We start from the raw sequence: 19629 nt of genomic DNA on the forward strand, positions 1-19629 counted from the left end.
AATACAATGCTCCACCCTCCAAGACTGCACTTCATTGTCTCCCTGTCCTTCTCTTTCTCTAAATCCCACTCCTCTTCACTCCTCTTCTCTCCTCTCTCTCCCTGTCTCCCTCTCACTCTCTATATGACCTCCTCTGTGTATGAAACAGAGTTTAAGTAGAGAGAGAATGTGAGGCCTTGGTAACAGATAGCTGTGGATGTGTTGGCCCTGCCCAGTGTGGAGTTACACAGTAACCCTAGACACAGGGGAACATAGAGAGGGAGGGAACAGATGAAGTGAGAGGGGTGTGTGCGAGAAAGAGGTGTGAGGGCTAGGAGAGGGAAGGGGAAGTTCCAAACTTTTCAATGAAAGCTACATGCTCTTTTCCACGAGTTGTGTACAGAGGCTCACATACACTGACACACATATACACAGAGAGCGAGGGGGCGAGAGAGACATACACACACACACACACACAGTATCTGAGGTAGTTGTTTTGCGAAGAGCAGGTGTCCTCCTGTCTCACAAACCTTCAGCACTGCTCCTGCCTATCTTGATCAAACTGTGGACTTCCAAGTGGAGGGAAGGAGGGAAAGAATGAGGACAGGAGAAAGACTAACCACTCCAAGGAGGAGGAGAGGAAGAATGGGATAGAGACAGAGACAGAGATCAACAATCTCACTGTTCAGAACATGGACTGAGGCTAGAAAGAGAGGAACAGGAAAAAGGGAGAGATACAGAGAGAGATGTGGCCAGGCATGGGGAGAGACAGACTGACTAGAGGACTGGTTCTGCGCCTGTGTCTTCTCCTCACCTCTCTCTGTGTCTGTGTTCACATTTACCTGGAGCTGGGGAGCAGGAGGGGGGCACCTTCGCACCTCATTTTAGGATGTCCCACACAGACCAGCCAGGTGCTACCAGACAAGGGTGCGAGGACACGGGGGACAAAGGACCCCTTGGAGCCCAACTTCGGGACTGAGGACAGAGCCATAAAGAGAATGGTGTCCTACATACGCACGCTGAAGAATGACTCTGTAGCAGGGAAGACAGGGGGAGGGGACAACCCCTCCACGTGCTGCCCACCTTTGCGACCAAAGAGAAAGGTGAGTGAGAGTGATTATACCTGCAGTAGGGTGATGTGACCACTAAACTCTTATCTGATCTGAAGTCAGTTCTGCTGTTTAATTGTTCAATATTGAGGATTAGAATTGTGGAACTATAGAAGTGTTATCTGATCATAGATCAGAGCTTAGTGGACAATGCCCACCTGGAGAGTGTGACTCAATAAGGGGACATTCGGGAGCACTTGTTCAGTCACTGTGTTGTTGGCACAAAGCTGCTTAATCCTTAGAGGCTGACAGATAGAGTTTAAACTAAAAGGAGGAGAGGAGAAGGGCAGTGGAATCAATGAGGGATCAATGGGTTGGCTGTAGGCTGAAGAGGAGAGAGAGGCTGACTGTTGTTAGATTACAGAGAAGAAAGGACTCTTAAGTGGTTGATGATAAGCTGAGCTGTTGTACTGAACTACAGACAATGGACACAGTTGAGGAGAATTACTCTATCTGATAGACACTAAGAATATGATAGACACTCTCAAACTGAAAGAACCGTAGACTCAAATGTTCTACTTCTAATTTAGCAGAAAAATGTTCAACTTTAGAATCCTGAAATGTGCTTGGAGTGAGAGTGCTAGCACTGGTGAAACATGCTAAATGCTAAATATATGCTGTGAGAGATGTTTACATATGAAAGTGGGTGAGCGAAAGAGTTTTAACTAGGGGTTTAGAGATTTGCTACTAAGTTACTTGGGGTGGGAGTCCCACACAGAGACAAAGACACTCCTTGCTGCCACACCTAGAAACACACACACACACACACACACACACACAAACACACACACACCTGACCTCTGACCATGCACCACACCCACCACACTACCTGTTGACTCCAAATTCTTTCTCTTTCTTTGTTTATCTGTCTACCATTTTTTATCGCTTTGGCTCTCTTCTTCCCCCAACGTTCTATCCCTCTCTTTTCCCTGCTGTCTTCATCTCACTCCTTTCTCCCTCCTTCCCTCTCTTCACCCCTCAATCTCATTCCCAGTCTTCCCTCTCCTTTCTGTCTTTCTCCTCAGCGAGCCATGCTGCTCTTTAGCTACCCACTCTTTCATCTCTGAATCTTTAAAGAGACACAAAACTCCAATCTCCTCAGCCATGTCTCAAAGGAGGCTGCTTGAAGATCACTGCAGGCAAAGAAATCACACATTATGCCACATCACCCTGAGCACTGAGAGTTAGCTGGCCACTGCTGTGATATCAATAATACATAGCACCATATGCCATATGCTGCCTGGTGCTCTCTGCTTTTAACACACAATTGTCACAAACTGCACTACGGGAGCAGAACCAGTGCTTAATTTGGACTGTTCAGTTCCGGGACCTATTTGGCCGGATCCCGGTACCTCTCATGGCATGAAAAATAATTGTCACTTTTTGCAATTGAAAAAGTTATCAAAGTTGATTCGTGTTGGGCCGGCCTGAGCTTAACATGCTGACCACACCGCTTGCGTCACGTGCGTTGCAAAATACATTTAAACATACATGTTATTCAATTATTGCACCCACACTACTTGCGCGTGCCAACGAGCGTCTGCGTTGCCAAGCGCTAAAATAGAAGTCAGTTCTATTTGTGACGCTGAATGCGGTGCAAGTCTTGCCTCTCCCATCTCCTCATTGGTTTATAGAAGCAGATACCCACGTGCCATCTCCTCATTGGTTATACCGACGTGGGTGATTGAAAGATGAACTGAGTTCGGTCGGTCGTAGTGGTAACTATGAAAGTTAGATGCCAATCGCCATTAAAAGTCCAAAGAAGAAAACGCCTGGAAGGAGGAGAGATGACTAGAAACGATTCAGTTGACCGTTTTATGTGTGGACTAATTGTCAGAGTAGAGGACCCTGTGCATTTCAGGTAACATAACAACTCAACATTTATATCCCAGGACAAATTAGCTAGCAACAGCAAGCTAGCTAAATAGGACAAATTATCTAGCAACTACAAGCTAGCTAGCGAAATTGCCATGAATGTTTAATGCTTTTTGACCTGTCCCCAAAATAATATAATTGGTTCAGAGTTTGTTTTGATGATTCAACCAGTGTATCAAAATTAGCGCACGATGGTGCACTCGTGCGGCCGGTTAGGGTACGGTATCAGGTTTGCACAACATTGTAACCTATGTTTGAGACCAATGCATGGCCTTGTGAGAAGCGGGCCTGTGTCTCTCACAGAACTGGAACGAGATTCCCTTTCTCCCTCTCTCTGCTCTGATAGACACGAATGAGCCTGCAACTCTCATCTCACCAGCCTTGCATTTCATCATTTATATCCTTATAGAATTATAGCCTGCGAAGGGTTCTAGAGGAGCTGCAGCACCCCTGATAAATTGAAATACATTTGCCAAAGTTATAGAATTACTGCGGTCTGTTCAGAAATAAATTAAATAATTTAGAATAGCCTACTACACCATGAGCAAGCATATCATTTAGACACACACGATGAACAGCTTCTTTAAAAATTGCCTAGCTGTGGGGTGTAGCCCAATAACAAGGTTTTGCGTACATTCGGGAACGTGCGGCAAATCTGTCAGTGAACAAACAGCATGCAGACAAAACAGGCCTTTCGCAATATTTCAAATACTGTCACGCCCTGACCGTACAGATCCTTATTATTCTCTATGTTTGGTTAGGTCAGGGTGTGACTCGGGTGGGAAAGTCTATGTTTTCTGTTTCTTTGTTTTTGGGCCGAGTGTGGTTGTCTATCGTTGTCTCTGATTGGGAATCATACTTAGGCAGCCTGTTTTCCACCCGTGTTTGTGGGAGGTTGTTTTCTGTTTAGCATCTGAGCCTGACAGAACTGTGCGCTTTCATTTTTTCACCGTTTGTTATTTTGTTTGAGTGTGTTGTGAAATAAAGTATCATGAACACTTACCACGCTGCGCCTTGGTCCACTTCTCCTTCTAACGACGAGTGTTACAAATACAATCGCTGGAAAACACAGATTGGAAAGCAAATGGCTCCTGCTGAAAAGAGAAGACTCTAATCTGTCTGCTGTAGGCTATCAAAATATTTGATCAACTTCCAAATAGGCTTATTGTTTTACAAAGTAAAACGATAGAGAGAGGCTTTTGGCACGGGCGAATCGGCCATCACCAGCAAGTAAGCTGCGCGTCATTGGTTGAGTCAATGTAACTGGAAAGCATTTTTAGGACTATAATTTCCTCCTCATATTGTAGCCTACAATATGTGTCTCCACACACCAAGGTTGATCTCAGAATCTCAGTTTGTCAGTGTCAAAGTAGCCAGTCATTTCGATCATTTGTGCAGTATTATGGTGCTTTCATGACAACTGGGAACTCAAACAAAAAAGGAGGTGGAATCATGACCTCAGTGAGCTTCAGGTTGGAAAGTTGGAGCTCTGAAAGATGCCTGAGTTTCCGACTTGGAATTCCAAGTTGGATGAATGTTGAAAATTAATTTTCCCAGTTGGAGCTCGTTTTTACCGAGTTCCCAGTTGTCTTTAACACACTGAATTTGGAAGTCTGAGATTTCACAGTTCCGAGTTCCCATGTCTTGAGATTATGCCAAAATCTCCAGTCATGTGAAGTAATGTAGAATTACCTGAAATGCGTTTATAAAAAGGCAAACATTTTCCCAGACCATAGGCCACTAAAAATGTTCTCCATGTGTTCAACTTCTGTAAGTGTCTCTACTTCACTGCTATATGCCACTACGCAAATGTGATGATATGCATGCAATGCTTTACTATGAAGGGGATTTTTTTTCTTATGCGTTCCGGTACCTTAGAGCTCCCTAGGTCACTACCCTCTTGCACTCAAATTTTGCTCCGGCACCTCCCGATTTACAAATGAAGCACTGAGCAGAAGACATTTCATAACATACCATGTGTTCTCTATCTACCTCCCATACTGCCTCTCACATGTTGGCATGTGTTAATCTTTCTCTCAATGTCTTTGATTTTGTAGAATGGTATGAATCCATTCCAACTACTGGGAATGACAGAATTAGTGTAGGAGGATTACAATTGTAATATTATAATTCAATCTGACTCCATAACCATGTGAATAAATGCTATTGGTCTTAAGCATATCCGAGCGTATCAAGATAGCGAGTCTTTGTGTGACCAGTCTCGGGAATACTATAATTGACAGGTGTCTAAGATAACCGTTATGCAAGTAAAACTGTCCAGATTCTGTGCGTTAATCCTTGCAATCAGAGTTCCAGCATTAATTCATTGAGTTAGCCTTGGCGAATATATGCAAAGTTAGGACCCAAACATATGTTATGTGTAGTGTAATAACATTTACCATTAGACCATTACATCAAAGAATAATTCAAGGAATATTACTCGGAAATATGAGGACTACAATACATATCCATTTAAAAGTAATCAGGCTTATTACAGTTATAAAAACAATACCATTATCAAAGAGTACATAACAGAAGTCTTCAATGTAAAAAGTTACAAAATGATCTGTCTATATTCTTAAAATAAACTCCACTATAACATATGTCAGGAGATTGGTTAACAATGACTACCTGAACTAAAAATCCCTCCAACTTTTATCCTTCCCAGGGTGGATCCAAATGTCAACAACCCCCATCGTTTAGCAGCATCACCCTGCTTGGCCCAAACAACAAAACAAAATAATAACACTTCCACACACATTCTCTAATCCAATCAACACAATGATAGGAGCGCATCTGAGCTACTCCTCACTTAGAAATGACCTCCATCTGACGAACAGTTTTAGCTCCCTGTAAAATGATATCCATAACACGTACAGTACAATAAGACATACAAATGTTCAGCTCTTGAAACAATCTAAACATGACACTGTAATTCACACGGTAACATTCATTTAGTAACTTTCAATTTCAACAGTCTTCACACCTCCGACAAAGTCAGTAATCCCCAGGGCTCCATGGGAATGCCCAGCCACGGAGAATGCCATAGCGTAGGTGGGTTTCACTCCTGTGATATGCAAACATATCACCATCTATCCAGACAATGCCACAAACAGTGATCGAAACATCACACTGGGCCTTGGCGCCGACAAGCCGCAGACGCATCTTCATCACTAGCCTTCATTATAGTTCACATTCGTTCACTCTCTCTTATTTTCCCACTACACTCTCTCTCTCTCTCTCTCTCTCTCTCTCTCTCTCTCTCTCTCTCTCTCATGGAGACGTGTTTATGCATAACAGATGAATGACATGGGTATGGAAGGCATGGGAAGGTTCAGTGTTTCTGACTGAGATGATGAAGATGAGCCAAATGGGAAACACATGACCTTCATGAACAGTTAGTAGTACACAGGAACACACTGTGCTGTCGTGGCACACTTCAGCATATGCTGCTAAAAGGGGCAGGGAATGTGATGTAGAAAACCCAAAGCTGTGTAGAAAAACACATAGCAGACCATAGCATGTGTGTCCAATGTAATGACAATCCATGAACCATGTTTATTCTGTCTGTTCTATGTCGTACTTCTGTGGATTGGAACATTGGGGCCTCCGATTTGCTCAAACAGTAGTGAGGAGTTCTGGTAGTTGCCTGTTAGTTCATTGTTATAATTGTTACTCCTCATCCCCTATGGAAGAAGTTAACACCGTTCTCTAAAAATCAGGTTCCTCTCTGTAACTCACTTATGTTATTAAGCTTCAGAATGAGTTCAATGAGAGCCTTTGATTGGGAAAAACAGCTGTATAAAACTCAACTCTAAAGAGAAAATATTTTCCATAGCTCTGCAATAAAGGTTAAAGGCCGTTAGCACAATTGTTGCTCGACAAATCATCCTCCTCTCAAGTTGCTAAACAAAATCCTGTGTGTGTGTGTGTGTGTGTGTGTGTGTGTGTGTGTGTGTGTGTGTGCGTGTGCGTGTGCGTGTAGGTGCGTGTGTGATAGAACATCCTGATGGTTTGTTTGGATAATTAATAAACCAAACGAGATCCATCTCTCAGCTGTCAAATCCCCTGCTAGCGCAAACACCCTATATTTTATTTAATCATTTACTTGTTCAAGGCTTAATTTCTTTCTTCTGCTTGCCTTTTTGAGCTCTAAGTAAAGGGATGGAAGGATGGAGGGAAGTGGTAGGTGGTAGAGGGGATGAGGCATTATTGCAAATTATAGAGGAGCAGAATGCATTAAACCACTTACAAACATGGATAAGATAAACAACAACTAACAGAGAGAGAGAGACAGAGAGAGAGAGACAGACAGACAGACAGACAGAATGAGAGCCTGTGATCTCTTCGGCATGGCCCCTAAGACCCTCACAAACTTCGACAGGTGCACCATCCAGAGCATTATATCGGGCTGCATCACCGCCTGGTAAAGCCCAACGCATCACTGTGGGCACACTGCCTGTCCTCCAGGACATCTACAGCACCCAGAGAAGCAAGGACCTCAGCCCCCGGAGCCACAACCTGTTCACCCTGCTACCATCTAGCAGATGGAGACAGTACAGGTGTATTAAAGCCAGGACCGAGAGACTGAAAAACAGCTTCTATCTCCAGACTATCAGACCGTTGAACAGACTTGCCGGCCACCGCCTTGTACTCTGTCCGGCACCTTAGACACTGGCCGTGTCCAAAAACCCATACTGGTCACTTTAACAATGTTTACATACTGTTTAACCCACTTTATGCACTGTGCCTATTGAAAGCCTACACTCCCTGGAACGTTTTTCACATTTTGTTGTGTCAGTGCCTCAGCGTTAAGTAAGGATTTTTTCCCCACTTATCTCACACCATACTCTACACTTTTAAGAGAAAAAGTCTCCACCCCCTGAGTTAATACTTGGTGGAAGTACCTTTGTCAGCAATTACAGCTGTGAGTCTGTTGGGATAGGTCTCTACCAACTTTGCACACCTAGATTTGGCAATATTTGACCTTCTTTACAAAACTGTTCAAGCTCTGTCAAGTTCCTTGGGGAGAGTTAATGGACAGCAATATTCAAGTCAACCCCCACCCACAAATCTTCCATTGGATTTAGGTCTGAGCTCTGACTGGGCCACTCAATGACATTTAACTTTTTATTCCTTAGGCAGTCCATTGTAGCTTTAGCTGTGTGCTTTGGGTCATTGTCATGCAGAAAGGAGAATTTCTGTCCCAGTTTCGTCTTTCTTGCAGTTGGGGCAGCAGGTTTTCTTCAAGGACTTGTCTGTACATCATGCCATTCATTTTCCCTTCTAGCCTAACACAGTATATATTGTATTCTAGTCATGGCTCATCCTATATAACTACTGCAGTACACACCTTTTCTACCCATACACTGTCTATACTGTCTCCTGTGTATACAGTTGAAGTCGGAAGTTCACATACACTTCGGTTGGAGTCATTAAAACTCGTTTTTCAACCACTCCACAAATTTCTTGTTAACAAACTATAGTTTTGGCAAGTCGGTTAGGACATCTACTTTGTGCATGACACAAGTAATTTTTCCAACTATTGTTTACAGGCAGATTATTTCACTTATAATTCACTGTATCACAATTCCAGTGGGTCAGAAGTTTACATACACTAAGTTGACTGTGCCTTTAAACAGCTTGGGAAATTCCAGAAAATGATGTCATGGCTTTAAAAGCTTCTGATAGGCTAATTGACATCATCGTCAATTGGAGGTGTACCTGTGGATGTATTTCAAGGCCTACCTTCAAACTCAGTGCCTCTTTGCTTGACATCATTGGAAAATCAAAAGAAATCAGCCAAGACCTCACAAAAAAATTGTAGACCTCCACAAGGCTGGTTCATCCTTGGGAGCAATTTCCAAATGCCTGAAGGTACCACGTTCATCTGTACAAACTATAATACGCAAGTATAAACACCATGGGACCACGCAGCTGTCATGCCGCTCAGGAAGGAGACGCGTTCTGTCTCCTAGAGATGAACGTACTTTGGTGCAAAAAATGAAACTCAATCCCAGAACAACAGCAAAGTACCTTGTGAAGATGCTGGAGGAAGCAGGTACAAAAGTATCTATATCCACAGTAAAACGAGTCCTATATCGACATAACCTGAAAGGCCGCTCAGCAAGGAAGAAGCCACTGCTCCAAAACCACCATAAAAAAGCCAGACTACGGTTTGCAACTGCACATGGGGACAAAGATTGTACTCTCTGGAGAAGTGTCATCTGGTCTTATTAAACAAAAATAGAACTGTTTGGCCATAATGAACATCGCTATGTTTGGAGGAAAAAGGGGGAGGCTTGCAAACCGAAGAACACTATCTCAACCGTGAAGCACGGGGGTGGCAGCATCATGTTGTGGGGGTGCTTTGCTGCAGGAGGGGCTTGTGCACTTCACAAAATAGATGGCATCATGAGGGAGGAAAATGATGTGGATATATTGAAGCAACATCTCAAGACATCAGTCAGGAAGTTCAAGCTTGGTCGCAAATTGGTCTTCCAAATGGACAATGACCCCAAGCATACTTTCAAAGTTGTGGCAAAATGGCTTAAGGACAACAAAGTCAAGGTATTGGAGTGGCCATCACAAAGCCCTGACCTCAATCCCATAGAAAATTTGTGGGCTGAACTGAAAAGCATGTGTGAGCAAGGAGGCCTACAAACCTGACTCAGTTACACCAGCTCTGTCAGGAGGAATGGCCCAAATTTCACTCGGCTTATTGTGGGAAGCTTGTGGAAGGCTAACAGAAACATTTGACCCAAGTTAAACAATTTAAAGGCAACGCTACCAAATACTAATTGAGTGTATGTAAACTTCTGACCCACTGGGAATGTGATGAAAGAAATAAAAGCTGAAATAAATCATTCTCTCTACTATTATTCTGACATTTCACATTCTAACAAATAAAGTGGTGATCCTAACTGACCTAAAACAGGGAATATTTTCTAGGATTAAATGTAAGGAATTGTGAAAAACTGAGTTTAAATGTATTTGGCTAAGGTGTATGTAAACTTCCAACTTCAACTGTATATTTATATTCCAGACTGACATTGCTCATTCTGATATTACTCATTCTGTTATTTGTGTATTATATTGACATTGTATTGCTAGATATTACTGCACTGTTGAGCTCGAAACATAAGCATTTCGCTGTACCTGCGATAACATCTGCAAATCTGTGTACGCAACCAATAAACTTGATTTGATTTGGAGATAAACAGGCCATAGGCCCAGAGGTGTATTAGAATAGGGCTAGGCACACTCCATATCTCTCTCTATTTCCCCTCTCAGTTTCAATGTCAATCGCTTTATTGTCAATTCTCAGAAAGATTTTCACAAACAAGTCTAAACAGTCTAAAAATGGAGGGAGAGAGAACTAGAGTGAGAAAGAGAGAAAGACTGAAAGAGAGAAAGAGAGTAGTAGAAGTAGACGTTTTAATCCCATAGGTGTGACTCAGTTTCTCAGGCAGCTTTAAAACCAGAGTTGGGGGAACAAGGGACAAGGTAGTCACAGTAGATCAATGGCTGAAAAAGTGACATTTCACCTTGGGTCACACTATGTATGTTCTCCCCTTTCTGGAGCTGAGGCTGAGGCTGGAGCTGAAGCTGAGGCTGGAGCTGATGCCGGACCTACCCATAGAATCACAAACACACTGCATCTACCTTTATCCAGTTGTTTCTAGGTTCTTTTGAACTCTATGAAGTTAACCTATTAGATACTGTATAGTAAATCGTTTTTTTTTGCAAAAGCTAGTTCAGAATTAACATATTCTAAAAGAATTAGAGCACATGGATTTGAGATTGACTTTTGCATAGAGGGCTATTGTATTGCCACTGTCATCTCGGTCCAACCAATCAATAAATCAATTAAATGTATTTATATAATCAGCAGCACTTTTCCCACAAAATGTGGGAAAAGTAAAGGGATCTGAATATTTTCCAAATCCACTGTAGCTTACTTACCTTCTTGTGTTCTTCATAGTTCTATTTCTTGTGTGTTTTTGTTTTACTTTACTTTATTTTATTGTACTACTGATTACTGTATTGTTGGCAAAGAGCTTGCAAGAGAGGCATTTCACTGTACTTGTGCACGTAACAATAAAACTTCAACCTTGAAATTTGTACGGCTGTGGTTAGGTAGACACTGTTAGAGACCTGAGTAGCACAGCAGACAATGAGAGAGCTTTGTGTTGGTATAAGCTCACTGTGTTGAAATATTCAGTTTCTTTTTTTATTTTGTTAGGAAGGCTTTCTCGCTGTGAAGAAACCAGCGTTTGGCTTGTAGAGAAAAGAAAGGGACAGAGGGAAGATGCGAGGTAGAGAGAGCAGAGGCGTCATGCCCAGTGAAACTGACAGGGCACATGTCTTGTTCTGTTCTTGTAGTTTGGAGTAGAGGTCAAAGGAGGCTGCTGAGGGGAAAACGGCTCGTGATAATGTCTGGAATGTAGTGAATGGAAGGGTATCAAACACATGGAAACCATGTGTTTTACGTGTTCGATACTATTCCATTTATTCCGTCCCAGCCATTACAATGAGCCCATCCTCCTCAATTAAGGTGCCACCGGCCGCCTGTGATAGATATGCAATGAAGACAATTTCAAATGTCAAAGTGCATAGCAGAGCGGTAGTGAAGAAATTTGAAGAAATTGAACAAGATGTCCAATATATCTCACATCTAGGATTAATTAGTCTCTCTCTCTCTCTCTCTCTCTCTCTCTCTCTTATTCCTCTCTATTTTCTGCCTCTCTCTCCCTTACCTCCCCTCTGTCTTCCTCCCACCCACCCTCTCTCTCCCATCTCCAAACCCATTTACCTCTCTCTCTCTCTCTCTCTCTCCATCTCTGTCTGTGTCATATGGCTCTCAGCAAATCAAATCAAATTGTATTTGTCACATGCAAATGTATACCTTACCGTGAAATGTTTACTTACCAGTCCTTAACCAACAACACAGTTCAAGAAGTAGAGTTAAGAAAATATTGATTAACTTAAAAAAAAATAATTGAATCGATCAAACAGTAACACAATAAATGTACATAGCAATAAAGTGACAATATACAGGGGGTACCGGTACTGGGTCAATGTGCAGGGGTACAGGTTAGTCAAGGTAATTTGTGAAGTGACTATGCATAGATAATAAACAGTGTAGCAGCAGTGTAATGACAAAGGGAGTGGGTGGGGGAGGGGGGGGGGGGGGGGTGTTATGGCAGTCTCATGGCTTGGGGGTAGAAGCTGTTACAGAGCCTTTTGGTCCTAGACTTGACGCTCTGGTAGCATTACGGTCAGATGCCGAGCAGTTGCCATACCAGGCGGTAATGCAACCGGTCAGGATGCTCTCGATGGTGCAGATGTATAACTTTTTGAGGATCTGGGGACACAAATCAAATCCTTTCAGTCTCCTGAGGGGTAAAAGGTGTTGTCGTGCCCTCTTCACAACTGTCTTGGTGTGTTTGGACCATGATAGTTTGTTGGTGATGTGGACACCAAGGAACTTGAAACTCTCGATCCGCTCCACTTCCGTCCTGTCGATGTTAATGGAGGCCTGTTCGGCTCTCCTTTTCCTATAGTCCCGATAAGCTCCTTTGTCTTGCTCACATTGAGAGAGAGGTTGTTGTCCTGGCACCACACTGCCAGTTCTCTGACCTCCTCCCTATAGGCTGTCTCATCATTGTCAGTGATCAGGCCTACCACTGTAGTGTTGTTAGCAAACTTGATGATTGAGTTGGAGGTGTTCATGGCCACGCAGTCATGGGTGAACAGGAAGTACTGGAGGGGACTAAGCATGCACCCTTGAGGGGCCCCAGTGTTGAGGATCAGCGTGGCAGATGTGCCTACACTTACCCCCTGGGGGCGGTCCGTCAGGAAGTCCAGGATCCAGTTGCAGAGGGAGGTGTTTAGTCCCAGGGTCCTTAGTTTAGTGATGAGCTTTGTGGGCACTGTGGTGTTGAACGTATTCCCTCTGCTCTCCTCTCCATTAGAAATCAACCATAGATATCATATCTGGGCTTTGGTCCAGGCAGACAGGCATGCAGGTGTGGAGGAGGGAGGAAGGTGTTTAACCAGAGGGCCTGTTGGCAATGTGGAGTTTGTGGACCCATCTGCCTAGACAGTCGTCAGCCAAGGAGAAACACACACATTTATACATTTAAAATACATTTAAACATACAAGTTATTCAATCATTGCACCCACACTGCTCGAGTGCACCAACGAGATTCTGCTTTGCCAAAATATAGATAAAATAGATACCCACGTGGCATCTCCTCATTTGCTATACCCACGTGGGTGATTGAAAGAACTAAAAGAACTGAGATCGGTCAGTCAGTCATGGTAACTATGAAAGTTAGATGCCAATTGCCATATAAAGTCCAAAGAAGAAAATGCCTGGAAGGAGGAGAGATGACTAGAAACGATTCGGATGGCTGTTTTATGTGTGGATTAATTGTCGGAGTCGAGGACCTTGTGCATTTCAGGTAAAATAACAACAACAACATTTATATCCCAGGACAAATTAGCTAGCAACAGCAAGCTAGCTAAATAGGGCAAATTAGCTAGCAACTGCAAGCTAGCTAGCTAAATTGCCATAAATGTTTAATGCTTTTTTGACCTGTCCCCATATTAATATAATTGGTTCAGATTTTGTTTTGATATTTCAACCTAGGTGTCGTGATCGCGTTTGGTGTGGGGGACAAAATCAATTTGCGCACGATGGAACACGATGGCGCATGATGGCACATGCGCACGTCCGGTCTGGGCATGGTGTTATTAACTAATTACATATATTTGCTGGTACTTGAAAAACATGCACATACACTCACTCAAACACACAGGTGGGTGCACCAGTAGAGCCGCACATACATTGCCACATTGAAATACACACTGATATACACAACCACAAGCATACACTCTAACCTGCCCGAGTCTCTCGCTCACACTCAAACACAAAACTACTGTCACCCTTGGTGAAACGAGGCCTGCTGTGAATGACGAGCAAATAGGGAAGAAATTATTATTTGACTCGAGGAAGGTAATTCTGTAGTTCCCAGGGAAAAAGCTGCCAAGTTTTGGAGAGATTTGGGTTAATGATAAGCACCATACCCACCCTCTCCCTTCATGTGACAGGACAGCGTCTGCTAAATGACTGAAGTGTGTGCCTGTATGACATACTCCAGTCTTTATTGGTTTATTTTGTCTCATTGCTGCAACTCCCCAACGAGCTTGAGAGAGGCGAAAGTCAAGTCATGCATCCTCTGAAACATGAGCCGCTAAACCGCGCTCAGTAACAACCGCCTGCACCAATGTGTCAGAGAAAACACTGTTCAACTGACAACTGAGGTCAGCCTGCAGGCCACAAGGAGTCGCTAGAGCACGATGAGCCAAATAAAGCCCCCCCGGCCAAACCCTCCCCTAACCTGAACGACGCTGGGTCATCCTATGGGACTCCCAGACACGCCCAGTCGTGACACATACCTGGGATCGAACCCGGGTCTGTAGTGACGCCTCAAGCACTGCCTTACAGCGCCACTCGGGAGGCCCACACACCAATCTTTCAAAGGAAGGGTGTGGCTCTCTGGGTGTGTAACAAAGGTAGGCAGGGGATTCTGGAGTGGTCAACCCCCTCATTGCATTTTATAGATGAATGGATAACTAACAGCCCATGTAATGTAGGCTACATATTAAGATATGCTGGAGAAAAAGACAAACTACTGTAAAAGGCATTCGCAAAGAAAAGCTTTTTTACCATTCATGGAGATGTTGCAGTGAAGCGATAACACAACCAACCATGATAAGAAGATAAATAGACAAGAAATTCAAGAACTATGTAAAGGTTTATAAGGGGAAATGCATTTTATGAGGGAAAGTACTTTTTGTGCTGTAGAGGCTTACAGAATTGATTGTCCTCATCAACAGGAGTGCTTGGATTCATTCCTTGTTATGACTGTTGTTTTGAGTTTTTCCTCCCTACTTTTCTCTCTCATCCCATACTGACTTTTAGAGGGATTTGGGCCAAGTGCTTCATACAGCAATCCATAACAATGACGGTGTTGAAGTCCAATTCTTTTGTGTTTTTGTTTTATTATTTCACTGCCATACTGTATTCGATCTTGTCTAGCCATCTTGTCTCAAGAGGACCACAATGGAAATAAGTCCCAGACTTTATTGTGTGTTATCCTCGATGATTTTATTAATGTGCATGTATGGCTTTTAAGTTTGATGTGTGCTTGTTTTTTTAAATGGTCAAATTAATAAACTGAACTAAACTCAATTATTTACTCAGGAAGCACCAGTAAAATCTTACTCTCTCGAATCTGTATTCATTGCAGGGCAATCAATCGCCTCTCAGTCGTTTTGGCTACGATTACGTCTCATATTCACTGCATAGCAAGCTAGTGGAACAGATGCAGTATTTGGGGCGCAAAAGGGGGGTTCTCTTATTGGGATATTTTTTTTGGGGGGGGGCTAAATAGAACCACCTGCGAAAACAGGATTGGGATCAGTGACTGCTTCATAAGGAACAACAGAGCTGTATTAGAGGCCAGGACAAACTCTGTTCTCAGAGCAGCTTGGTTGTAGCTCAAGAATGGATAGATAGCAATGTTACTGCCATGAGAAAACTGCTCAAAGATGAGTTTATCGTATTGTTATGATGTTGTTGAGAAACATAAACACAGAAGCAGTGATCCTCCAATCTCACACTCCCATCTCCCATCTCCACTTTACACTAAACACATTCTCAAGAATCCGTTGAATCCTATGAAGAACCCCCCTCACCCCCACCCCCCAATATACACACAGCTACATTGTAAATGTAGCCCAGATGTTAGTTAGTGAGAGTACAGTATGTTTTTACCTTCAAATCCCCTCTACAGAGAAAAAGAGATTGAAACAGTACCTCCCCATCCATCAATCCCCCTGCCTCCCTCCCTACAGACTTCCTCCCTCCCTTTCTCTTTTACCCTTGTCCCTGCCAAACAGACTCTTTCTTACCTTCCTTCCCTCCCTCCCTCCCTCCCTCCCTCCCTCCCTCCCTCCCTCCCTCCCTCCCTCCCTCCCTCCCTCCGTCACTCTTCATTTCAATCAATCAATGAAATTAATTTATAAAGCCATTCTTACATCAGCTGATGTCACAAAGTGCTGTACAGAAACCCAGCCTAAAACCCAAACAGCAAGCAATGCAGGTGTAGAAGCACGGTGGCTAGGAAAAACTCCCTAGAAAGGACAGAACCTAGGAAGAAACCTAGAGAGGAACCAGGCTATGAGGGGTGGCCAGTCCTCTTCTGGCTGTGCCGGGTGGGGATAAGACATAGCTAAATCCCAGTCAGATTATGGTCTTTATTAAAGAGTACTAGCTTAATCCTTCCACTTTAAGGGGATAGTGTAATGGGGAGGGCAAAAAAGACAGTCAAAAATGTTTTCATAAGAAACAGGGTTTTGAAGTGTTTGTCCTATATCTATGAGAAATAAGAATGCCCAGCAAATATATATAGAGTACCATTCAAAAGCTTGGACACACCTACTCATTCAAGAGTTTTTCTTTATTTTTGCAATTTTCTATATTGTAGAATAATAGTGAAGACATCAAAACGATGAAATAACACATATGGAATCATGTAGTAACCAAAAAAGTGTTAAACAAATCAAAATATATTTTAGATTTTAGATTCTTCAAAGTAGCTATCCTTTACCTCAATGACAGCTTTGCACACTCTTGGCATGCTTTTCCAACAGTCTTGAAGGAGTTCCCACATATGCTGAGAACTTGTTGGCTGCTTTTTCTTCACTCTGCGGTCCAACTCATCCCAAACCATCTCAATTGGGTTGAGGTCGGATGGTCATCTGATTCAGCACTCCATCACTGTCCTTCTTGGTCAAATATCCCTTACACAGCCTGGAGGTGTGTTGGGTCATGGTCCTGTTAAAAAACAAATGATGGGATGGCGTATAGCTGCAGAATGCTGTGGTAGCCATGCTGGTTAAGTGTGCCATAAATTCCAAATAAATCACTGACAGTGTCACCAGCAAAGCACCCCCACACCATCACACCTCCTCCTCCATGCGTCACGGTGGGAACCTCACATGCGGAGATCATCCGTTCACCTAGTCTGCATCTCACAAAGACACGGAGGTTGGAACCAAAAATCTAAAATATGGACTCATCAGACCAAAGGACATATTTCCACCGGTCTAATGTCCATTGCTCGTGTTTCTTGGCCCAAGCAAGTCTCTCCTTCTTATTGGTGTCCTTTATTAGTGGTGTCTTTGCAGCAATTCGACCATGAAGGCCTGATTCACGCAGTCTCCTCTGAACAGTTGATGTTGAGATGTGTCTGTTACTTGAACTCTGTGAAAAATGTATTTGGGCTGGTAACTCTAATGAACTTATCCTCTGCAGCAGAGGTAACTCTGGGTCTTCCTTTCCTATGGTGGTCCTCATGAGAGACAGTTTCATCATAGGGCTTGATGGTTTATGCGACTGCACTTGAAACTTTCAAAGTTCTTGACATTTTCCGTATTGACTGACCTTCATGTCTTAACCTGTTAGGGCTAGGGGGCAGCATTTGCACGTCTGGATAAAAAAATGTCCCCGATTTAATCTGGTTACTAATCCTACCCAGTAACTAGAATATGCATATACTTATTATATATGGATAGAAAACACTCTAAAGTTTCTAAAACTGTTTGAATGGTGTCTGTGAGTATAACAGAACTCATTTGGCAGGCAAAACCCTGAGACATTTTCTGACAGGAAGTGGATACCTGATGTGTTGTATTACCTTTAAAACCTATCCCATTGAAAAACACAGGGGCTGAGGAATATTTTGGCACTTCCTATTGCTTCCACTAGATGTCACCAGCCTTTACAAAGTGTTTTGAGTCTTCTGGAGGGAGATCTGACCGAACAAGAGCCATGGAACGATGATGTCCCATTAGACACCTGGCGCGCGAGTTCATGTTGGGTACCCTCGTTCCAATACGTTATAAAAGAGTATGCATTCGTCCACCTTGAATATTATTCATGTTCTGGTTAAAAAAGGCCCTAATGATTTATGCTATACAACGTTTGACATGTTTGAACGAACGTAAATATATTTTTTCCCCTCGTTCATGACGAGAAGTCCGGCTGGCTTAGATCATGTGCTAACAAGACGGAGATTTTTGGACATAAATGATGAGCTTTTTTGAACAAAACTACATTCGTTATGGACCTGTGATACCTGGAAGTGACATCTGATGAAGAGAATCAAAGGTAATGGATTATTTACATAGTATTTTCGATTTTAGATCTCCCCAACATGACGTCTAGTCTGTATCGCAACGCGTATTTTTCTGGGCGCAGTGCTCAGATTATTGCAAAGTGTGATTTCCCAGTAAGGTTATTTTTAAATCTGGCAAGTTGATTGCGTTCAAGAGATGTAAATCTATAATTCTTTAAATGACAATATAATATTTTACCAATGTTTTCTAATTTTAATTATTTAATTTGTGACGCTGACTTGACTGCCGGTTATTGGAGGGAAACGATTTCCTCAACATCAATGCCATAGTAAAACGCTGTTTTTGGATATAAATATGAACTTGATAGAACTAAAAATGCATGCATTGTCTAACATAATGTCCTAGGAGTGTCATCTGATGGAGATTGTAAAAGGTTAGTGCATCATTTTAGCTGGTTTTATGGTTTTGGTGACCCTGTCTTTGACTTGACAAAACATTACACACAACTCTTGTAAATGTACTGTCCTAACATACTCTAAATTTATGCTTTCGCCGTAAAACCTTTTTGAAATCGTAAAACGTGGTTAGATTAAGGAGATGTTTATCTTTCAAAGGGTGTAAAATAGTTGTATGTTTGAAAAATTTGAATTTTGACATTTATTTGGATTCAAATTTGCCGCTCTTGAAATGCACCTGCTGTTGATGGAGTGCACCACGGGTGGCACGCTAGCGTCCCACCTAGCCCATAGAGGTTAAAGTAATGATGGACTGTCATTTCTCTTTGCTTATTTGAGCTGCTCTTGGCATTATATGGACCTGGTCTTTTACCAAATAGGGCTATCATACCACCCCTACCGTGTCACAACACAACAGATTGGCTCAAACGTATTAAGAAGGAAAGAAATCCCACAAATTAACTTTTAACAAGGCACACCTATTAATTGAAATGTATTCCAGGTGGCTACCTCAAGAAGCTGGTTGAGAGAATGCCAAATGTGTGCAAAGCTGTCATCAAGGCAAAGGGTGGCTACTTTGAAGAATCTCATATCTCATATATATTTTGATTTCTTTAACACTTTTTGGGATGCTACATGATTCCATATGTGTTATTTCATAGTTTTGATGTCTTCACTACTATTCTACAATGTAGAAAATAGTTAAAAAAAGAAAAAAAAACTCGAATGAGTAGGTGTGTCCAAGCTTTTGACTTGTACTGTAATATATATATATATATATATTGTAACGGCTTGTCTGTGGTGTGGCGGAAAGAAGCGCAGGAAGCAGCGAACACTGTGTGGTAATTTTAATAAACCACATGTACAAAATAAAAGGTTTCCCAACAACAGGGAAAATACAATCGACAAGCACAGTCGAACCAAACGCAGTCGACACACAGAAGGACAATCCCGCACAATAGGGAGCGGGCCAGCTGAACTAAATAGCCCTCTTAAC

General features: G+C 42.6%; 1 protein-coding gene across 1 annotated transcript in view; it reads left to right on the forward strand.

Annotated features, from left to right (window-relative positions):
- Positions 1–356: 356 nt before the first annotated feature.
- LOC106571809 (probable methyltransferase-like protein 24) overlaps positions 357–19629 on the forward strand; it is a 119869-nt gene continuing 100596 nt past the window's right edge. The window contains exon 1 of the mRNA XM_014145276.2: positions 357–1082. Coding sequence (XP_014000751.2) covers positions 726–1082 — 357 coding nt within the window. The 5' untranslated portion in view covers positions 357–725. The remainder of the gene's footprint in view (positions 1083–19629) is intronic.

The sequence above is a fragment of the Salmo salar genome, chromosome ssa15 (genome assembly GCF_905237065.1).
Source record: "Salmo salar chromosome ssa15, Ssal_v3.1, whole genome shotgun sequence".
Lineage (NCBI taxonomy): Eukaryota > Metazoa > Chordata > Actinopteri > Salmoniformes > Salmonidae > Salmo > Salmo salar.